Raw genomic sequence first — 21,561 nt, 5'->3', positions numbered from 1 at the left:
ACCAGAGCTCCAGGTCAATCCTTTGGCCACTCTGGGCCTCCGCTTCTCCCATGCACCGTGGGAAGACGGCCACAGACCACTGATTCCCTAGTACCACTCCCCTGTAGAGCACTGGGGACATGGCGGTGGCACCTTGGTGTCCAAATGATTGGGGCTGGGTACTGGAGGATCGCAGAGCTCAGGGTAACCCGAGTCCACAATCACTGGCCCGCGTGCCTTTCAGGTGGACCCCTGCCTGTCTACGGCCACCTGAGCCAAAAGCCTAACTCCAGGTATGTAGGAGGGAGAAAAAAGTGTTTGGGGTTTTTGGGGGGCATGGTTTTAATATACAAGGAATCTTCTAGAATGACTACTATGTAAACCAAATAATGATTATAAAGGTAGAACATCCCTAATCCAAACCCCCAAATCGGAAATGCTCCCAAATGATGCGCTTTCTAATGTGTTCCCACAGGGCGGCTGCTGCAGGGACCCCCCACTGCTCAGGAAGCTGACCCCGGGGTACCCCCAGGGGCTCACTGTCCTCCTGGGTCTCAGGCAGAGGTGAGCTGTCTGCAAACTGGCAACTCCAAGGGCAGAAGCAGGCTGGAGGGGGCAGAGCCAGGGACACAGTGTACAGGGGGTGCCTGCAAGGGCCACCGTCTCTCATGTGCACAAGACTGAACTAGGTGCTCAGCAAACCCTGGCAGGTGGCCTCTCCCAGACCCAGGGACGCGAGGACACTTGGCTCCCTGAGCCCTTCTGTGTCTGGCTCTGTCCCCCGGCTCACAGCCAGGAGTGTGGGGAGTCACTGCAGCAGGAGCCCCACCTCTGGAAACTGCTCTGTTAACCTGGGGGAGGGACAGGAAGAGCCAAATTCTGGGACAAAGGAATTTCAAAGACATTACCTCCTTGTCGATGGTTTTGTAGCCGCACATGGTGTTGACAACGTCTGTCTGAAACAGAAAGGTGTGACCGGTAGGTAACCCTCCAGGGCGCACACTAAGACCCTTAATCCACCCATTTTACAGCTGGAAGGACTGAGGCCCAGAGAGTTGTGCCGTCTAGGGGGGAGCCGAGGGTCTGCCCAAGTGGCCTGGCTTGAGTCTGTGCCTAAACTGTCCCCTCCACCCGCAGTAGCCAGGCGGTGCTGTCCCAGGATCCCCAGCTGTCCCAAGAGCCACTGTGGTCACACGCCTCGAAGAGGCTGGGACCGGGCTCTTCCTGCTCCACTGGTTCCTATGGAGGGACACCTCAGGCCACAGCTGGGACCCTGCCGCTCGGTCCCACCCTTCCCTGGGCCACTGGCCACACGTCCCCTGTCTCAGCAGCAGGGAGCGCTGTGGAAGAGTGGTCCCCAGGACTCCCGGCTGCTGGTCACCTCAGGCACAGAGAAAGCTGTGACCAGGCCCTGTCCCATCCCTTGCAGACAGGCCCCAGGGCACAGGCTGCAGGGGAATTTCCTGTCACCACCTGTGCCCTGCCTGATGCGGGGGGGGGGGGGGTCCCCAGGCCCAGCCCGTCCAGCGTGTCCCTCTGTGTCTAAGTGAATGCTGTGGGGCCAGGGGCCATGAGTGACCCAGGAGAGGCCACTGTGGCCTCCGGCATCACCCTCAATGGATCCAGCTCCTTCTCTGCCACTTGAGAGCGCTGGACGAACCTCTCCAGGTCTCTGGAAACCCCGCTCTCCGCGGCTCTCCCGCTGCCCAGAGATCTACCCTAAAATGGCAGCTGGACGTGCCATGCCGGCTCCCCTCCTGGCCTGGCCTTTTTTAGGGTGATGCACTGTTGCTGGCTCCGGCTCAGGGCGAGGCCCCCGCCCGCGCTGCTCCGTTTACAGAACCCGCGGGCACAGAGCGGAGGTGTCAGCGGGGAATTTTCCATGACTCTTGGTGGCTTGAGTAATTGCCACGCCGTCTGCTTCATTCCGACCCAGAAACCAGGCAGCTCTGCGCACACTGGCTACACGCGAGGACTGACGGGCGGTGACTGCATAGGACAGCAGCCCGGGGGACTCAGGAGGTGACAGCTGAGAGGGGTGTGCCGGGGAGAGGCAGAAGCGGGCATTCACACCCCCAGACCCGCTTCTCCCCAGCTCTGCTGCTGCCGACTCCCAGAACCTCAAGCCCAAGTTCACGGGAGACACCCCCCGCCAGGGCCCCCTCCTCCTGCCGCTAACAGCTAGCACCGTGGAGCAGCTGCCCGGCCTGGAAGCTGCCCCTGCCCCGTCCCTGCCCACGGCTCTCCAGGGCACAGCTGCGGGCATTTTACCCTATAGCCCTGCCAAGTCTGGACAGGACGCCCAACCTTCCAGGGCCTCAGTTTCCCCATCTGGAAAGTGGGGACAGTCCCAGGGCCTGCCCACAGGCTGTTAAGTGCAAAGTGAATTCACCCAACCAAAGGGCTCGTGCCCAGCAGAGGCCAGCTGACCTGGCTCACGAGGCGGCACCCTCCCCGGCCTCCCCCTGCAGGAGCCCCTGGAGCTCAGGAAAGCTCGGCTCTGGCCCCCACCTCCAGCCCCCATCACCGCCCCACCCCGGACCCGGGATCTGAGCTGGGGTGCTCCCGTGCCCCCCAGCAGCTACCGTGTTTCTGAAGCAGCAGGTGTAGGGCACCCCGCAGGCCAGCGGCCCGGGGGCGCTACAGTCGTGGTACTGGTTCTTGCTCCAGTCTCGGTAGTCCTCCCCGCCACAGCACTTGAACTGAGGAGGACACAGGCGGGACAGGGAGCCATCACTGCCGAGCAGGTCGGGTGGCGTAAGGGGCCAGGGGACAGCGGTCTACCGCGGGGGTCGCCCTGAGGCAGGGAGCCCTAGAGGGCATCGGCTGTGCACTGTGGGCTCAGAGCTGTCCCCGAGCAGCACGGCCATCGGGAGGCAGTGAGTGCCCCAGGTCAGGGCAGCACCTGGGCACCAAAGGAAAATCCCCCTTTGACAACTTCGCCATCCCTGTGTCCCTGTGTCCCCAAGTCCCCATGTCCCCATGCGGGCGCTGGGCTGGAGGAGGACCTTCACGGCACCGGAGACCATGATTCTGCGGAAGTCCCCGTCCACTGGCCTTGGGGTGTGAGCAGCTGCCCCAGCTCTCCCTCGGGTCAGTCCCCACGCCCTCCCCCGCAGCCAGCTCCGTGGGCAGCAGGCGCAGCTCTGAGGAGCGCAGGGCGGAGCCAGGTTCTGTTCGGGGCTCTGGGCAGAAAGGGGTGAGCAAAAGCACCGAGGGAGACAGAGTAGGTGCTAAGTGAAAAGATCAGGTGGGGCTCTGTGCACCCTGGACACAGAGGGGGGGGCGGGGGGAGCAGGGTGGGTGACTACAGGTGGGAGGTCCACAAAGGCCATTCTGAGGAGGGGACATTTCATCTGAAAAGTAAATAAGGACAAGCCCGTTGACACGTGCAAAGGCCCTGCGCAGAAACGAGCCTGTACTTCAGCAGTGGTCACAAAAGCCAGCGAGTCTGGAACAGAGTGAGCGAGTGGCAGGTTATGAGGAGGAGGCAAGAACCGCCAAGCCCCGTCAGCCAGAGCAAGTGGGGAGCTGGGATTAGGTCCAGGAGCAGTGGAGCATCTCTGGGGAGAGCTTCAGTAGGAGGTCCTGGTAGAAACAGAAACCAGACACCCTTCCAGAGCCCCCATAGTGCCTCTTAGGCCATCAGCTTTCTGGATCTGTAAGTGTCTCTGTGCAGTTCAAGGGATATCTGCTTTGCCTGAGTTCAAATCCTCATACTGCCACTCCCAGCTGTGTGACTGCACGTAAGTCAATCAGCCTCTCTGGGCTCAAATTCTCCTCTATAGAGCAGGAAGAGCAACTGCAGCTTTGCAGAGCCAAGCTGTGATCACAAGAGAGGCTGTGCACAGCAGGGGCCCAGTGAGCTTGGGTCAGCCCTGCCCCACCCAGGAGATGGAGTCCCCGTGCCAGCAAGAGGCTGGTTCCAATAAAAACATCTTGCTCTCCCTGGAGTCTGACTTGACGCTCCGGCCGGCGTTGGCAGGCACGTCCTGGCAGCAAGGGCTCCCAGAAGCTGCACCTGTTCTGACCACAGAGAAGCTCTGAGCCAGGGGCTCTGGGTGTGCTGAGAGGCCGGTCCTCGAGGGCCAGCCCAACCCCCAAGGTCACGTCCCAGGACAGGCCTCCAGGGCCGAGTGGGCCTACGGCCTTCAAACTCTGCTGGCCTCAACCCGGAGAGTGTGAGGACGGCCTCGCTGCTGGAACGTGCGGTGCCAGGCTCTGTCCCTGAGAGAAGTCGGGTGACCCTCAGGGCAGCGCCCAGGGGGTGAGGACCGTGAACCGGGACCAAAGGAGACAGGTGCAGGAGCGCCTGGGGACACTGGCGGCCCTGCAACTGCTTTCACGCCACCCACAGAGTCGGGTGGGCCTGGGGGGATGGCGACCCCAGACGGCACGGGATTCTCATCACACTGGGGGACGCGTGGTGGGGGGCGGGGTTGCTCTGTGCCCGACCTGGGGGAATGAGCCAGTGCCGAGTCCTGCCACCCAGGTGTCCCGACCTTAGCAGGTGGGCTCCCGGTGCCAGGGGACTTAGCCAGGAGGCTTGGGCTGGGGAGGCTACCTCATCCCGCAGAGGAGGGTCACCCAGGACCCGGCCAGGTGGCCCGTAGGTAGGATACGGTCCTCGGTCCTCGGGGTCAGGAGGGAGCGAGCTGGGCCCTGGCTTCCTTGGTGGCCACGCCTCCCAACTTGGCCAGCCGCCTGCTTTGGGGATACGTCACCTGACCCCTGACACCCCTCCCCTCTGGAGCAGGGCCCCTACTGTGGTGGGAGTCGGGGGGACAAAGGACCCGAGGTGCCCTGTGGCCCAGCCCCGAGGCTCACCTGCTTCTGAACAAAGTCCATGATGTTCTTGAAGTCGAGGTCGTCGTAGTAGTTCTCGATCCCTCGTCGGATGTTGTCGTTCAGAAAGTCGATGGTCTGTGAGAGGAGGGTCACAGGGAGGCCACAGGCCAGGTCCACCCGGTCCCCACACCCTCCCTGTGCCCGAGGCCCAGTGGGCGCCCGATCCCCGGCCAGGTCCCAGCAGGGCAATGTCCCGAGACATCCCGAGAGGCCGGGGCCAGCTTGGAGGCACTGGGCCGGGAAGCAGCCGGGCGAGCTGGGCCGGAGCCTGCTGGCCCCCAGCCCCTTGCTCTCTGATGGCCCAGGGACAGACCTGAGCTGGAACCTTCCTCTGCCTTCCAAACCCCTCCCCTCCGCCCCCATCCTCCTCAGAGAGGTGGACACTAAGGGGCCAGCAGGGAGCGCAGGGTGGGCAGGGAGTCACAGGGTCGCTGACCAGGCTGGCCACCCTGGAATCCCCTCGCCTGGGCCTCCTTCCCTCTCTGTGGTGCCCACGGCCAGCGGGGCAGGGACAGTCCTCCCGGGAAGTGCGCTGGCATGCCCCCCTCCCGGTCGGTCACGCTGGGCGTTCTGGATCAACAGCCGGCTGTTGTGCCGAGATCCGGGACACAAAGGGCCCACAGCAGCCGGGGCGGGGGTGGCAGTGTGGGCAGCCCGGCCCCAGGGGCTCCAGGGACAATCAGAGCTTTCACAGCACTGAGGCGAGGACGGCAGAGGCCGGGGACAAAGGGGCATTCTTGGCCCTAGTGCCAGAGAGAGGAGCCAGACAATTCCCGGGGCAGGAGCCCCGGGGTACAGAGGGACAGCAGGGCCACGGGGTACAGAGGGACAGCAGGGCCACAGGGTACACAGGGACAGTGGGGACTATGGGGTACAGTGTGGCCACAGGGTACAGTGCGACAGCAAGGGCCACGGGGTACAGAGGGACAGTGGGAGCCACAGGGTACAGAGGGATAGAGGGACCACGGGGTACAGAGGGACAGCAGGGCCACGGGGTACAGAGGGACAGCAGGGACTACGGGGTACAGTGTGGCCACGGGGTACAGAGGGACAGCAGGGCCACGGGGTACAGAGGGACAGCGGGGACTACGGGGTACAGTGTGGCCACGGGGTACAGAGGGACAGTGGGAGCCACAGGGTACAGAGGGATAGAGGGACCACGGGGTACAGAGGGACAGCGGGGACTACGGGGTATAGAGGGACAGCAGGGCCACAGGGTACACAGGGACAGTGGGGACTATGGGGTACAGTGTGGCCACAGGGTACAGTGCGACAGCAAGGGCCACGGGGTACAGAGGGACAGTGGGAGCCACAGGGTACAGAGGGATAGAGGGACCACGGGGTACAGAGGGACAGCGGGGCCACGGGGTACAGAGGGACAGCAGGGACTACGGGGTACAGTGTGGCCACGGGGTACAGAGGGACAGCAGGGCCACGGGGTACAGAGGGACAGCGGGGACTACGGGGTACAGTGTGGCCACGGGGTACAGAGGGACAGTGGGAGCCACAGGGTACAGAGGGATAGAGGGACCACGGGGTACAGAGGGACAGCAGGGCCACGGGGTACAGAGGGACAGCAGGGCCACGGGGTACAGAGGGACAGCAGGGCCACGGGGTACAGAGGGACAGCGGGGACTACGGGGTACAGTGTGGCCACGGGGTACAGAGGGACAGTGGGAGCCACAGGGTACAGAGGGATAGAGGGACCACGGGGTACAGAGGGACAGCGGGGACTACGGGGTATAGAGGGACAGCAGGGCCACAGGGTACACAGGGACAGTGGGGACTATGGGGTACAGTGCGGCCACGGGGTACAGAGGGACAGTGGGAGCCACAGGGTACAGAGGGATAGAGGGACCACGGGGTACAGAGGGACAGCAGGGCCACGGGGTACAAAGGGACAGCGGGGACTACGGGGTACAGTGTGGCCACGGGGTACAGAGGGACAGCAGGGGCCACGGGGTACAGAGGGACAGCAGGAGCCACGGGGTACAGAGGGACAGCGGGGCCACGGGGTACGGAGGGACAGCGGGGCCACGGGGTACGGAGGGACAGCGGGGCCACGGGGTACGGAGGGACAGCGGGGCCACGGGGTACGGAGGGACAGCGGGGCCACGGGGTACGGAGGGACAGCGGGGCCACGGGGTACGGAGGGACAGCGGGGCCACGGGGTACGGAGGGACAGCGGGGCCAGGTTCCAGGCCCCTCCCAGCTCACGTCCCCTCTCTGAGCCTCAGTCTCCCACTGAGGTTGTAAGCCAACCCGTGGGCTGCCTTCAAGGAACCTTCCAGATCTGAAGATCGAAGTCCAGGGCCTCCACCGTCCAGCCTCCTGGTCCAGGGGACAGCCCCGGCCACCCCACGGCAGGCACGGTGACTTGCAAGCCTTCATTTCCTCACCTCCAAAATCTAGAGGCCAACACCTCTGGCTTATAAGGATGCCGTGAGATTAGAATAGCTAAAGCTCTGGACGCGTCTAGCAGGACGCGGGCCCGCGGCTCACTACTGTTTCCAGGAGACAAATACCCACACCAGGAGACCACTCCACACCATGGTCACAGCAGGGGAACGGAGGCCCCGACTCTCATCCAAAAGGCCCACTGAAACAGGCAGCCTCTGGGGCGGAGTCCCAGGGCCACCTCGCATGCATCCTGGGGCCCACAGAGAGATGCAACCTGCCCATGAGTTCAAATCCTCCTATCCCCACTCCCAGCTGTGTGACTGCAGCCAAGTTGATCAGCCTCTCTGGGCCTTCAATTCTCCTCTATAAGCAGGAAGAGCAACGGCAGCTTTGCTGCCCTACTGGACACGGGCGAAGATGCTGACGCCAGGGTGTCAAACTCCCCGCTTGACACTTTAAGGTACCAAGTGAAGAACGCAAGATTCAGATTTGAGGTCATCTCTCCAAGATGGCCACCCCCAGCCCGAGACCCGAACTGCTCAAAGCCACGGTGATGAAGGAGCCTGGCTCTGGGAAGCAAGAGCCGCGCCCTCTGCTGCTGATCAACAGCAGCTCCAGAGCGGACCTGCCGAGGGGAAGGCCAGCCACGGGCTCCGGGAGGGAAGGCAGAGCCTGTGGGCGAAGCTCTGAACTCACCGGCCTGCTTCGCCCCTCGGGTCTGGCCCTGGACCCCGGGGCAGGGGCGGCTGGACTAGCTGCCTGCTCACCACACGGCCCAGGTGGAGCGAGGACCAGCCTGGCCACAGGCCCACCCTCCCCAGAGGCCACCCAGTGACGAAGCCTTTCCAACGTCCATCTGGGTGTGAAGGGCCAGGCCAACTGGCCGGGGCCTGGCCGGGGATGGCGACGTAACGGGACACCAGGGTGGGTCAGTCTGTCACCCGAGGGGGGGCTGGGGAATGAGCTCACAGCACTGAGTGACTTGTGCAAGGGGCACTTGGCTGAGCTGCGTGCCTGGTGACACCAGGTCAGGGACATGCCTGGGGCCACAGGGTGGGGATGTGGTGGGTGGCTTCCTTCCACCCTCAGGGCCCTAGGGACACCCTCCTGGCCCACCACTGCCCTCCCCTGGGCCACTGGGCTGTTTGGACCCCCGAGAACTGGCAACAGGTGGACAAGCCAGGAGGCCAGGGCAGGAGGAAGACAGTGCAGAGGGCAGCTGGTGGCCCCAAGGGAGGGTCCTCCTTGGCTCTCTGGCCTCCCTCCCCGGCCTCTCCCCACCCTGTCACTGAGGGCCTTCCAAGGGCACTGACCCCAAGGGAGGCCTCTGTGGAAATCCATATGAAACTGAGCTGCCCTGCGGGGAAAGGGGCCCTGCTAGAGGCCTCTGGGGACCTGGGAGTCGTGGGAGGGACAGATGGTCCTGCCTGTGGGCAGCAGCTGCCCAGCTCCCAGGAGGGAGCTCTCTGGGTCAGGCTGGCTCTAGTGAGTGTGCACTGCTTCTGGCACTGTGAGTGCGCATGCGTACGTGTGTGTCTGCACAGGAGCACGCTGGGGACATAAGCAGGACACTGGAGGGGCAGCTGGGGACGGGGTGAGGGAGGAAGTCCCGGGCGGGGGCAGGCTGTGCCTTTCTGAACTGTACAGCGCGCACTGATGTCACCAGCACCGGGCATGCTCCAGGGGACTTGAGCCAGTCGGAGGACATGCCCTGGGAGTGTGGCAGCCAGAGAGAACTCGGCTTTCTGCAGCCACACCCAGAGGCCACCCGAGCCCAGCTCCGAGCCAGGTCACGCCACAGGGGCAGCTCCAGTGGGTCCGGAAAGCCACCTTTCCCGGAGCACCGGGCTCACGAAGTCCAGGCTAGGTTATGTCAGGGGTAAGCAAAGGCCGGAGGCCGCGGGGTTTCCAGAGCACGTTGTGATTGCAGCCACCAGATAAGACAAAGAACTGTCCTTTCTAGATGTTTCTTTGAGACGGAGTTTTCAAGCTGTAGAACCTCTGCATCACCCTCCCTGGAGAGAGGTGTGGAAAGTACAGGGTTTGAACCCAGAGACGCTCAACCCCTGAGCCCCAACCCCAGCCCTTTTTTATTTTTTTATGTTGAGACAGGGTCTCACTGAGTAACTCAGGGCCTCACCAAGTTGCTGAGGCTGGCTTTGAACTCTCGATCCTCCTGCCTCAGCCTCCCAAGTCACTGGGATTGCAGGCGTGTACCACCTGCCTGGCTGAAGGTTTTAAATGAGGAATCACAGAGGTTGCAGCTCCCTGGCAGCAGGGAAGAGCAAAGAGCCTAGCAGGAGCCTGCCCTGCGGGGACGGAGCCGCCTGGGCCCTGCAGGCTGCCCATGGCTTCCTGCACTTCCTTATTAGCTTTGAGACCAAAGGCTGGGGAGGCCTTGTCTTGGCAGCGCAGCTGCACGCCTGGGCCTCAGATCCTGGAGGAGGGGCAGCCTGGCCTGGGCTTCCGTCCTCCCTTAGTGCCTATGCAGTCACCTGTGAATGTCCCCAGTCCCCCTAGAAGGTGGGGACTCATCCTCATTGCCCCAGACCCCAGTCTCTGCCCAGTCCTGAGAGAGGCCCAGTCTGACAGCCCAGGACAGAAGAGAATCCCGGGGTCAGAGCTGAAAGGCTCTCGGGGAACACTGTCCCGAGGCTCCCTGGGGTCCGTCTGGGAGCCACAGGCTGGTCCCTGGGGGGTGGGGTTTATGCTTCAGTGTCCCAGGGACTTGGGGCTCCAGCCTTCACTCCCCAGTGGTCCCACAGTAGGTCCGCCCGCTGGGGAGCCTGGCCAGGCCAGTACAGAGCCTCTCCCACCCTGGAGCCCAGCAGCTTGGCTCTGGGGAAGGGTCCCTGTGCGCAGGGGCTCAGCCGAGGGAGCCATGGCGTGGCCTAGTCCTCCTGCCCCGACCTCGGGTGTGTCCACAGCCAGCGCAGGTACCAGGTGGACAACCAGGCTGCAGCTCCAAACCGTTCACTGGCCCTGCGCTGGGCAAGCCCTCCTTCAACGGAGAGTAAGAGAGAGGCCACTGCCCTCGGCAGAGGCAGAGGGAAGGAGGCTGGCTCGGGGACAGACATTCCTGCCATAGCCCAGGGCGCCCCAGGTGCCCCACCACCGACATCCTTAAGGGAAGGCAGCAAGTGTCCAGAGGGACGAGACCTGGACGGTGGGGGGTCACAGGGTCCTCCTCCCACCGGCCTGGTCAAGGTGCCACAGCCACTTCGGCTTCTGAAACCTGCTATGGCCCTGTCCCCCAGTGCCTGGCCGCTCACCCCTCCATCCCGCCATGAGCTCAGGGCCGCCTTGCCAGCTCCCGCTGAGGAGTCCCTGCCTTTCACCAAGAGTCTGATTTTTGGCCACCAGGACCTGGCCCCTGTCTGAGCCCCTCCCTGAGAACCCACGTGGCATCTTCAGCCTGATCATTTGTTCCCACTTGTCACCACACGTGTCTTCTTGCTATATGGTGGCTCAGAGAAATCTGTCTTCTCTTGATGAAGGAAACATGGAACCGGGAACCCGCCTCCTCCTGGAAGCTGGCCTGGATTGCTCCTCGCTGGTCTTTCCGCCTTCCTACCATCATCAGGCAAGCCCTCCTGCCATGTCCCCAACACTGGCCCGTCCCTTGCCTTACAAAGTCATGTTGCATTAAGAGCTGTAAAGCACAGTGGTTTTGGGGGGATGGAGGGAGGGACTGGGGATTGAACTCGGGGCACTTGACCACTAAGCCACATCCCCAGCCCTTTTTATATTTTATTTAGAGACAGGGTCTCACTGTGTTGCTTAGCACCTGGCTTTTTTCTGAGGCTGGCTTTGAACGCATGATCCTCCTGCCTCAGCCTCCCGGGAGGCTGGGATCACAGGCGTGTGCCACTGCGCTCGAAGGAACAGTGTTTTTTTAATGTGGTGTTTTCCCCTTAACTTTAAAAAAACAAAAAAGAAAATCTGAGAACTAGGGAAAATAGAGAGGCATCCCATCCTTCAAGGGCTGTATTAATATGTTCCTGTTTCTGTTCCCTTCAGTCTTTTCCAGACCTATTTTTTTATTGTGAAGATTTTTACTGCATTGGTCGTTTTTGTACCTGCTTTAATATTTGTATTTATCCCCATTGCTGTTCTCATCATCATTTATTTATTTGTTTGTTTGTTTGTTGGTTGGTACCAGGGATTGACTCCAGGAACAACTTTACCACTGAGCTACATCCCCAATCCCTTTTTAGGTTTTATTTTATTTTAGAATAAATACTACTTAAAATCGCCCAGGCTGGCCTAGAACTTGGGCTCCTCCCGCCCCGGCGTCCCCGGTCTCTGCGTCCCGGGCGTGCACCTCCTACCCGGCTGCCTTGAACACTTTTTAAGTTGCCCTCCAGCTCTCTGATACCATGAGACTGTGGTACTTTTATCTGTATTTGTGTGTAGATGTACATTCCCTCCCCACGGGAGGTCACCGGAACTGGGATTTCTGAGTCAGGCGTGGCCGTGGGCACTTAGGATCTCAGCTACTCCAGGGGCTTGAGGCAGAAGGGTCGCAAGTTCAAGGCCAGCCTCAGCAACTCAGGGAGACCCTGTCTCAAAATACAATAAGAAGGGCTGGGGGTGAAGCTCAGTGGTAGAGCACCCGTGGGTTCCAGCCCAGTGCTACACACACACACACACACACACACACACACACACACACACGAGAACTTCTCCTTGACGCAGGCCATGGGAACTCTGATTGTCCCTCATCTTTCGAGGACACAAAGACACGCCAACCTACCCAGGTGTGACGGCAGGTCACCAGACCCTCCTCATTCCAGGGGTCCTGCCCCACTCCCCTGAGGGAGCCGTGCTGGAAGTCTGAACACTCAGGCCTCGCTGGGTGCCCACCCGCCACTCTCCACGGTGCCCACGCACCAGAGTCTCCGTGAGCCCCGAAGGACAGGTTCAGAGAGGCTCCAGAGAGTGGGGCACGGCGAGGCCCTGCGGGGGCACCTGAGAGGGCTGGAGCTCCGCGCCCTTTCCCCCGACCTCAGCTGTGCATCTCCTTCCTACTGTCCCCTAGGCCAGCACCACGCCCCCCCAGTCCTGCGAGCTTCCCCAGCAATCTGCTGACCTGCAGGGGAGGCTGTGGGACCCGATCGGGAGCTGCTTGGTCAGACGCACGCGCAGAACCACCTGGGACTTGTGACTGGCATCTCAAGGGGAGGGGACAGTCTGGGGCACGGAGCCCTCAGCCTGTGGAGTCCGCTGCGACCTCCAGGTAGATGGCTCAACACTGAACTGTGTTACGGGATGCCCCGTCGGCGTCCACGACCGACCGGATGGCTGAACGTGTGGCATGTGGGGGAACCCTCACACCGGGGCCACAGGGGGGACCTGGGCCTGGAGGACGCAGGAGGAGAAACTGATTTTGGTTTTGAGCTGATTCTTCTCCACGCAGCACAGCCCCTGCCCACCAAGGCCCCCAGGGGACACCCAATCAGAGGAGAAGGACACGCTCCACAGGCCATGGCTCCTGCAAGGCTTGGGGACCGCTGGAAATTCTCCCAGTGACCTCAGGCCTGTGGCTTCCCGAGCAGAGAGCGGGAGGCCCCAGGAGGCTCCAGGCCCTCAGTGGGCTGGGCTCCCTCACTTGAAAGGAGGCCACAGCGTGGCCTTGTTGACCTCCCGGACACTGGGAAAGGACGAAGCCAGCCGCCTGGCGGAAGCATGCCAGAACTAAGACCGCTGCTCACTCAGGAGGGGACTGGTTACTAAGGTGGCAGAGGCTGCTGGCCAGGAGCTGGACTGGGCTCTGGCCCAGAAAACACTGACCCGTCACCCCGAGAAGGTCCCCAGCCAGCCAGGGGCCCTGCGGCCTGCACCGATGGGATGACCCTGGCTCTCCCGGGGTCCTGGGTCTGCCAGCTCAGAGCGGACGACCTGGAAATTAGCCAGGAAGCAAGGGGAGGAGCAGGTGGCAAGACTGGACTCATGTAGCCCTGAGCCGCCTCTGCCTTGCTGTGTGCTCTTGAAAGAATTTCTTAACCTCTCTGTGCACTGATGATGCCACAAATGCAGTGGGCATCACCCTTTCCCTCCTGGGGCTCACCCAACAGAATGCAGACCCTTGGCTCCCAGGGCGTGGACCTGCCTGAGGTCAGGTCCCAGCACAGGACGCCCAAGCAGGCAAGGTCACTGCCCCCACCTGAGCTGGCACTCCAGCTGCACCCAGGAAGAGCGACCCGGGTCCGCCACGGAGCCGCTGGAGGGCTCCGCACACCCCAGGGTCTGGGACGGGGACTGCTCCCGACAGCAGGAAACACGCTGGGCAGCAGGCGTGCAGGCAGAGGACCAGGCTCCTGTAAGTGTGCCCTGCTCCTCGGGTCCCACCTGCAACCCCGAAGCAGGAGGGGACAACAGGAGATCCCAGGACCCCAGGTTGGAAGGCAGCCCTACCACACCGCGGAGCTGCCTCAGGGCCTTGGGCCAGAGGAGCTAGGGAGGGTCCAGCCTGTGCCCAGTCCGTGCCAGGTTCTTCATACTTCATCTTCACCCCCAACCCCAAGAGCTAGGAAGGGTGATCCCCCAAGGAGCTGAGGGCCAAGTGACTTTCCCAAGGTCACTCAACGAGGATGACGCCCACGTCTGGAGACAAACATGAAGGAGACGGAGACCAAGAGCCGCGAACCTCTCCTGCTGGGCTGGGCCCTTGCTCTGCAAACCCGCGCCTCAGACGGCCTCGCTTTTATACCCATCACCACAGTCCTGTCGGGGCCGCCTCCAAGGCGCACACCAAACCCCACATTTCAGATCCAGGCTTTCGGCTCCCCAGTGGCCAGCCCCTCTGTCCTGGCCGCCAAGGCCCCTCGCTGGTCTCCTCCAGCAGCCCCGCCTGCCCCCCAGCCACCCCCACCTGGAGCCCAGAGTAAAATCCAATCAGGCCTCACCCTGCAAATCCTCTCCAAAGGCTCCCAGTGGCTTTAAAAATCATTTTGCGCTCCCAACCTGCAGCCTCTGAGGACCCCCGTGGTCCCCAGAAGGCCCTCCCGGCACCCCCTTCTGTCGCCCTCCCCATCCCCCATCCAATCAGCCAAGCAGCCTCCATGAGGCTCTGCAAACCTGAGAGCTCATTCCTGCTCAGTCCCCTCTGCCCGGGCCACGCCTGGCTGGTTCCTTCTCCTTTTGTGGCCCGGTCCTCCCCCACCCCACCCCAGGGTCTCTCCGGTCACCTGTTTCCTCGTCCCCAGCAGAGTGGAAGCCCCGTGAGGATGGTCTGCCCTGTTCGCTGCAGCCCCTGCTGACAGCCCGGGGCACACAGTAGGTGCACAGTACACAGGTAGCTGGTAAGTAAATCCCCAGGCCCACCTGGTTCCGGAAGATCAAGGCCACCACGCCACCAATGAGCTCCATGATGAGGCAGATGCCAAGGATGTACATGAACTGGAAGACAAAATTCAGAGACTCCTGGGGCAGGCAGAGGACATGCACGGGGCTCAGCTTCATCTGCTCCGAGAGCAAGCAGATCAGCAGGGAGCGTCACCTGCGCAGCTCCGCTGGCTCCCTGGCCTCGGCCTTTCCTCCCGGGAGAACTCGGGATCCGCTCTGCTGTGCCCGGGAGGCCGTCTCCGGGGCCAGGAGGCAGGAAGACTGACTCAGCTGCCCCAAGCAGGCTGTCACTCACATTGGTCCCATGGGTCTTCCTTAGGGTCTCGGTGGTCCAGGTCCCCACTCCCCCAAGAGGACAGCTGGGCTCACTGCAGCTCAGCCAGAGGGGACAGCCCTGGCTCGATGGGCGGGCTGGGGCAGTGTTTCCCACTCCTGCAGGGACCCCTCAGAAGTGGCTTCCCAATCCACCCAGAGTGGCGAGGGGTCACCTGATGCCACCCCTCAGCGGAGAACAGGCCACCTCCAGCTGATCCCAGCACCTCCAGCCTGGGGCAGGACCAACCCCTCTGTGTGGGACGGGGCGGGGGGGCGGGGGGGGGAGCCTCCCAGAGGAGGCCGGACACACGCGAGGGAGGACCAGCGGATCTGCTACCGGATGACAGGAATTGTCACCCCCAAGGAGGATGGTCCCCACCCTCGGCACCGGGATTCAGGTGGGGCTGACGCCGCCCCCTGCCCCTCCCCATGTGACATGACCCAAGCCAGGCCCTGGGAGCCTGAGACTCAGCCAGGAGAGATGCCTGGGATCCAGCACTCTGCGGACTCTGTGGCCCGAGGCTACAGTGGCCCCTACACAGAGAGCCAGAGGACAGCGCCAGGCAGGAGCGTCCCCTGGGAGGTGGCAGGAGAGATGGCCCAGCCCTACCCAGAGGCACCGCTAACCGCCCCCAGCGTGGTCCGCGGGTCGCATGAGCTGATGCTCCTGTCTGGCTTTGCCTGTTGTCGCTGAGTGGGGCTCCTCCTATTGCAACTGAGGTCGAGGGAACGGTTCAAGAACAGTATTCAGACCAGCTTTTATAAGCAGGCAGGGTGGCCGGGCTCTCCTGGCCACCAGGGTCTGTGGGCGAGCCCAGGGGGGCCTCCAGTGAAGCCGCTTTGTGGTGTGGACTGAGGAAACCAAGCTGCACCAGGGTTGGGGGCGTCTCCTGGGCTTTCCTGGAGACCCCAGGGACCCACCACCACCACCTCCCGGCAGAGGCCAGGCTCACTCACCGCCTGGAGCAGGTACAGGTTGTCCCGCAGGGAGGCCAGCACGCCGATGAAGGAGACCAGGAACATGACGACCCCCAGGAGAATGAGGATGATGGCCGGCGCCAGGAAGGCACTCTCCAGGGTCTTGTACTTCTGCCGCTCGACCTCGGCGTAGATCCCCACAGACAGCACCAGGGCCCCGATGAGCTGGAGCAGAAGGCAGGGAATGAGCTGGGCCCGGGGCTGGGGGGGCGGGCTGAGGCAGGAGGGTCTCAAGTTCAAAGCCAGCCTCAGCAACTCAGGGAGGCCCTGGGCAACTGTAGAGACCCTGTCTCTAAATTAAATTTTTTAAAAATAAATATTATGTGTGTGAGTGTGTGGGTGTGTGGGTGTGGGTGTGTGAGTGTGTGGGTGTGGGGTGTGGGTGTGTGTCTGGGCTGGGATGTGGCTCAGTAGTTAAGCGCCCCTGGATTCAATCCCCAGGACCAAACACAAAAAAAGAAGTCAGGGAGGGAGCCAGGTGCAGTGGCGCAGGCCTGTCATCCCAGCGGCTCGGGAGGCTGAGGCAGGAGGATCGCAGGCTCAAAGCCAGCCTCAGCAAAGACGAGGTGCTAAGCAGCTCAGCGAGACCCTGTCTCTGAATAAATACAGAAGAGGGTGGGGGGTACCTGTCCCCCACCCCAACAAAAAGAAAGAAGTCAGGGAGGGAGGGAGAGGGGAGAGGGGCTGGCCTTCCCATGAAGAGCCTGTCCAGGGCTGTGGTACCTGCCACTGGGGGGCTTCCCCTGGGGGACACCATTCTGGGCTGAACTGTGACCCCCCAGACCCCTCTGCTGAAGTGCCTTAGAACGTGACTGGAGATTAAAATGGTGATTAAGTTACAACGAGGTCATCGGGTGGCCCCTCCAACACGCCCGGTGTCCTCTTGCACAGAGGCTGCGGTACACACCCACAGGTCATGGGAAGCCACGGGAAGAGTCACTGCACATCACAGGGAGGACCCACGGAAACAGCCCTGTCCACACCTTGACCTGGACCTCTGACCTCCAGACGGCTGGGAAACCAAGTCTGAGGGACTTCACGGTGGTCCTGGATGCTACGGCAGCCCTGGAGGTCAGGGTTAGGGTCAGGGTCAGGGTCAGGGTCAGGGTCAGGGTCAGGGTCAGGGTCAGGGTTTAGGGTCAGGGTCAGGGTTTAGGGTTAGGGTCAGGGTCAGGGTTAGGGTCAGGGTCAGGGTCAGGGTCAGGGTCAGGGTTTAGGGTTAGGGTTAGGGTTAGGGTCAGGGTCAGGGTCAGGGTCAGGGTCAGGGTTTAGGGTCAGGGTCAGGGTCAGGGTCAGGGTTAGGGTCAGGGTCAGGGTCAGGGTTTAGGGTTAGGGTTAGGGTTAGGGTCAGGGTCAGGGTCAGGGTCAGGGTTTAGGGTCAGGATCAGGGTCAGGGTCAGGGTTTAGGGTTAGGGTTAGGGTCAGGGTCAGGGTCAGGGTCAGGGTCAGGGTCAGGGTCAGGGTTAGGGTATCGAAGGGGAAACATAAGGAATTTACTTTCAGGGTGACCTGAAGGAAGGCTGAAGGTTGAAACGAGGAATTTTGAGGGGATTTTAAAATAAGTCCCTTATTCTCAAGGTTTCTGACAACGGAGAGATGATGCACGCTGTTACTACACACACTGTCATTCACCATCAGGAAAACCCAAGCTCCTCGCTGCTGCCAATCACACCTTATGCGCTCACCCCAGGGCCTTCGCACAGGAAGTTCTCACTACCTGAAATGCAGTTTCTCCTGACACCCACATGGCTCAAGCCCCATGTCCTTCCATCTTTGCTCAATGGTCACCTGCTCACTGAGGCCTTCTGGACACTTAATTTAGAAGTGGAAAGTCCCTCCCCATGAAATCCCTTTTTTCTGGTTTCATTTCCCTGCTTTGTATTTATCAGTATTTAACATACAACATCATTTCCTTTATTTTTATTTACTTATTTATTTTTGTCCTCCCCACCAGAACGTAAGCTCCATGCCAAGGAGCTTTATTTTTTTTATTGTTCCAGCACCCTGACATTCCTGACACTGGCAAAGTACAACAGATATTTATCATGGAGGACTTGTATGAACCAGAGCTGGGCTTTCCCACCCACTCTTGGGTTTGAGTCAGACCCTATTTACCCAATCTCCTTCCTGTCCAAGGATCCTGACTTTCCAGAGGACGGGGGAAACCAGATGACTGATTCTCCACTGACCAGAAGCCTTGATGTTATCAGTGAAGGTCTGGGTGTAGGAGGTGAGGGACACACAGAGGCGGCATTGACGAGATGTGCCAAGGCCATAGCTTTCCCAGTGTCACCATCCGGCCACTGAGAGGCTGCCTGAGCTTACTTACAGGGGTGGATGTGACAGGTCCCCTGCTGAGCGTCACATCCCCTTGGCCTCCTTCTGCACAGGCCAAGGCTGTCCTGACTGGAAGGGCCTCCTTCCTCCCAGGTTTCGACAAGCCACGGGGACGCCAGGAGTCACACAGAGAGGACTTCCGACGGAGACACACCACTGAGGGTTACCAGGAAACCCCCTCTCAGGGCCCAGCACCCTGCGGAAGTTCATGGCCAGGTGCCTGCCTGTTGACTCGGAAAGGCAATCCCCGCAGAGGCCTCTCCCTAGGGCACGGTCACTCATGCTCCAAAACCCACAACAGGCCGGGTGCGGTGGCGCACGCCTGCAATCCCAGTGGCGTAGGAGGACCGCAAGTTCACAGCTCCGTGAGACCCTGTCTCTAAATAGAATACAACCCAGGGCTGGGGACGTGGCTCAGTGGCCAGGTGTCCCTGGGTTCAATCCCTGGTGCCAAGACACACAAACAAAACCCAGAACGTGGTAGAAACCGTGGCTCAAGGCCGACCTTGGCCCCACAGGTCCTCCGAGAATGACAGCAAGCAGACTTCAAAATGCCAGATCCCTGGTTCCAAACGAGGAATCACTACCTAAACCCTAACCTGGGTACACAAGGGCCCAGAGACCCGCCACCAGGGACCCCAGGTCCCCTCGGAACATCCCATGGAGCCCCGAAGCCCAGGCGTGGGGTGAGGCCGACATCTGAAGGCCCCGCCTTCTGAGGGTTGGCCGAGGGGGGGTCCCTCCGTCTGGATGAAAAGTGGGACTGTCCCCTGCCCCTACGCCACACGAGGCTTCCATCCTAACACCTGCAGACCCACAGCCTTCCCAGGGACCTGGCTCCTCCCCAGCAGGACGAGGACCTCTGACGTCTGCCCCACTCCCCCATCGGCCCCCTTCCTGCCCGGCCCTGTCCCTGCTGTGAGGTGCCCAGGGCTGGAAACCATCCCCAGCGCCAGGAGGGCAGTCGGGGCCACCTCCTAATCCCGCAGGCTCCCCAGGGACCGGACCCTCCAGACAGCTTTGCGGGCAGGAAACGAACCCCGCCTCGGTCTGATCTCACCCCTGTCAGGGAGCACCGCGTTCCCTTGCCAGTTGGCCTGGTGACACTTCCAGACCACGGAGGCCGCACGAAAGGCTCCCAGGGCACATGCTAAGACCCCTCCTCCTGCACGGAGCTGTCACCAGCCCCGCTCCTCCGGGTCCTGCAGGCAAACCCCACGTGGCTCCCACACAGCAGGGTCCACCTGGGATCCTTGTCCACACGGTGCTTCAGGGATGGAGAGGGGCCCGCAGAACCTTCCCAGGAACTTCCAAGTTTCCAAATGATATTTACATCTCTAGTGACATCAGCTTATCCATCAGAGCACAGGATGACTGGCCCCAGGCGGCAAGATCCCTGCTCCTGCTAATTATAGCCCTTCCCCAGGCTCAGCCCCAGCCCAGCCAGGGAGCAGAGGGCCCAGCTGTCAATCAGGACGGTTTCGGCCACCACAGAAGGGTACGCCCAGAGCTGAGGCTGGCAACCTTGCAGCGGCTCCAGCAGGCGGTAGGGGAGCCCGCCATCCAGCCACCCAGACCCAGAGTTCCCCGAGCCCAGGAGCTCAGCCCAGGCAGCCGCTGGGAAGCAGGAGGCCCCAGGATGCACCCCAGCCCTGGTGTCCTTCAGGAAACATCTGGTCACCACGGGGCTGGCTCAGCCCCAGCTGGACACTTAGAGGAGACCTGGTAGTGTCACCGCTGTTGACTGGTGACGAGTCCTCGCTTCCCCAATGTTGAAGAATAACACCAGAGAGCTCGCCGAGGCAAGGTCAGAGTGGAAATCAGAAGTTCATTAAAGGACAGCAGAAAAGGCTTCTCCCGGAGGAAGAAGGGGACCCAAGAGGAGGGATCCTTTTATAGTTCCTTCAGCGATGGAACGTAGGTGGGAAGGCCCCAGGGGGGACACAGGTGGCCAAAGAAGTAATCTGGGGAGGAGGGACCTTTGAGTCAGCATCTTCAAGTTTGCTGGGGGCTGCTCATTAACACTTCTTAGGGATGGGCTGTGGGCCTAGGGCTTTTCTGGGACTTCGTTAACATTCCATGTTGTTCAACTTTTCCCGGAATTCATTCTCAGCTTGGCCTCCATTGAGATCTCACTCGATATTAGACCTGACTTACCCAACTACACTGACTGCTTAAATCTGGCTTCATTAGGTCCATTTTTACTCCTAAAGGGATAAATCAGGCTGTGTATTAGGCTCCATGGGGTTACACCGAGTCAGACAGAGGCCAGACAGAGGCCAGACTGAGGCCAGACTGAGGCCAGGGGAGCGGCAGCTGGAGACATGCTGGGGTGGATGCAAGGAGGCCTGGAGAGGGGTCTGAAAAGCCAGGAGCGGGGCGGCACACTGTCATTCCAGCAGCCCCCGGAGGCTGAGGCAGGAGGACCGAGAGTTCAAGGCCAGCCTCAGCAAGTTGGTGAGGTGCTAAGAAACTCAGTGAGGCCCTGTCTCCAAATAAAATTCAAAACAGCGCTGGGGTGTGGCTCAGGGGTCAGTACCCCTGGGCTCAATCCCGGGCACCTAAAAACAAAGTAAGTCAACAAAGGAGCTAAAGAAAAACATCACTAACCTCTGCCTCAGCCTGGATCTTAAGTGTCCCACAAAGGCCCACGGCACAGGCTTCTCCCCACATGGCCCTACGGGAAGTGGTGGGCTTTAGAGATAGGGCCGAGGGAGCGGTCTTAAGGTCACTGGGGACATCCCTTGAAGGGAGTGATGGGCACTAGCCCTTCTTCTCCGTCTTTTTTTGCTTCCCTGACCACAGGGTGAGAGGTTCTGCTCTGTCACACGCTGCCCCCACGATGTGCCCCCACGATGTGCCACCTCACCACAGGCCCAAAAGCAACTGGCACAACAGGTCATGGATGAGAACCTCCAAAAATGTGAGTTAGAATAGACCTTTCCTCTTTATAAGTTGGTGACCTTAACTGTTTGTTACAGTAACAGAAAAATGACTAACAAACCTCTGACGGCAATGTTCCTTTCTATGTGAATGTAGGCCACCCATGGAGGTAGTTAACAGCACCTGCAACGGTCACCAGTAGCAATCACATTGGTGTCCTTACAAGTACCTTAAAATATTGTCAGGCGTGGTGACACAGGCCTGTAATCCCAGTGGCTCAGGAGGCTGAGGCAAGAGGATCGAGAGTTCAAAGCCAGCCTCAGCAACAGCAAGGCGCTAAGCAATTCAGTGAGACCCTGTCTCTAAATAAAATACAAAATAGGGCTGAGGATGGGGCTCAGTGGTCGAGTGCCCCTGGGTTCAATCCCCAGCACCAAAAAAAAAAAAAAAAAAAAAAAAAGTGGGAGGGGGCAG

The 21,561-nt window shown here is 61.0% G+C and overlaps 1 protein-coding gene across 3 annotated transcripts in view; it reads right to left on the bottom strand.

Annotated features, from left to right (window-relative positions):
• Positions 1-21,561, bottom strand: part of Tspan15 (tetraspanin 15) — a 39,590-nt gene that overhangs the window by 1,371 nt on the left and 16,658 nt on the right. The window contains exons 2-6 of one of the 3 annotated variants that reach the window (XM_077105322.1): positions 15,847-16,032; positions 14,554-14,628; positions 4,807-4,902; positions 2,565-2,681; positions 888-935 (exon numbers count right to left, since the gene is read on the bottom strand). In XM_077105322.1, coding sequence (XP_076961437.1) covers positions 888-935; positions 2,565-2,681; positions 4,807-4,902; positions 14,554-14,628; positions 15,847-16,032 — 522 coding nt within the window. Of the gene's footprint in view, positions 1-887; positions 936-2,564; positions 2,682-4,806; positions 4,903-7,923; positions 12,216-14,553; positions 14,629-15,846; positions 16,033-21,561 lie in introns of those variants that run through there. The other 2 variants (XM_077105320.1, XM_077105321.1) reach the window with 2 other exon arrangements.

The sequence above is a fragment of the Callospermophilus lateralis genome, chromosome 15 (assembly GCF_048772815.1).
Source record: "Callospermophilus lateralis isolate mCalLat2 chromosome 15, mCalLat2.hap1, whole genome shotgun sequence".
Classification (NCBI taxonomy): Eukaryota; Metazoa; Chordata; class Mammalia; order Rodentia; family Sciuridae; genus Callospermophilus; species Callospermophilus lateralis.
The sequence above is the reverse complement of the archived record's forward strand: the minus strand, read 5'-3'. Positions and strand labels throughout refer to the sequence as shown.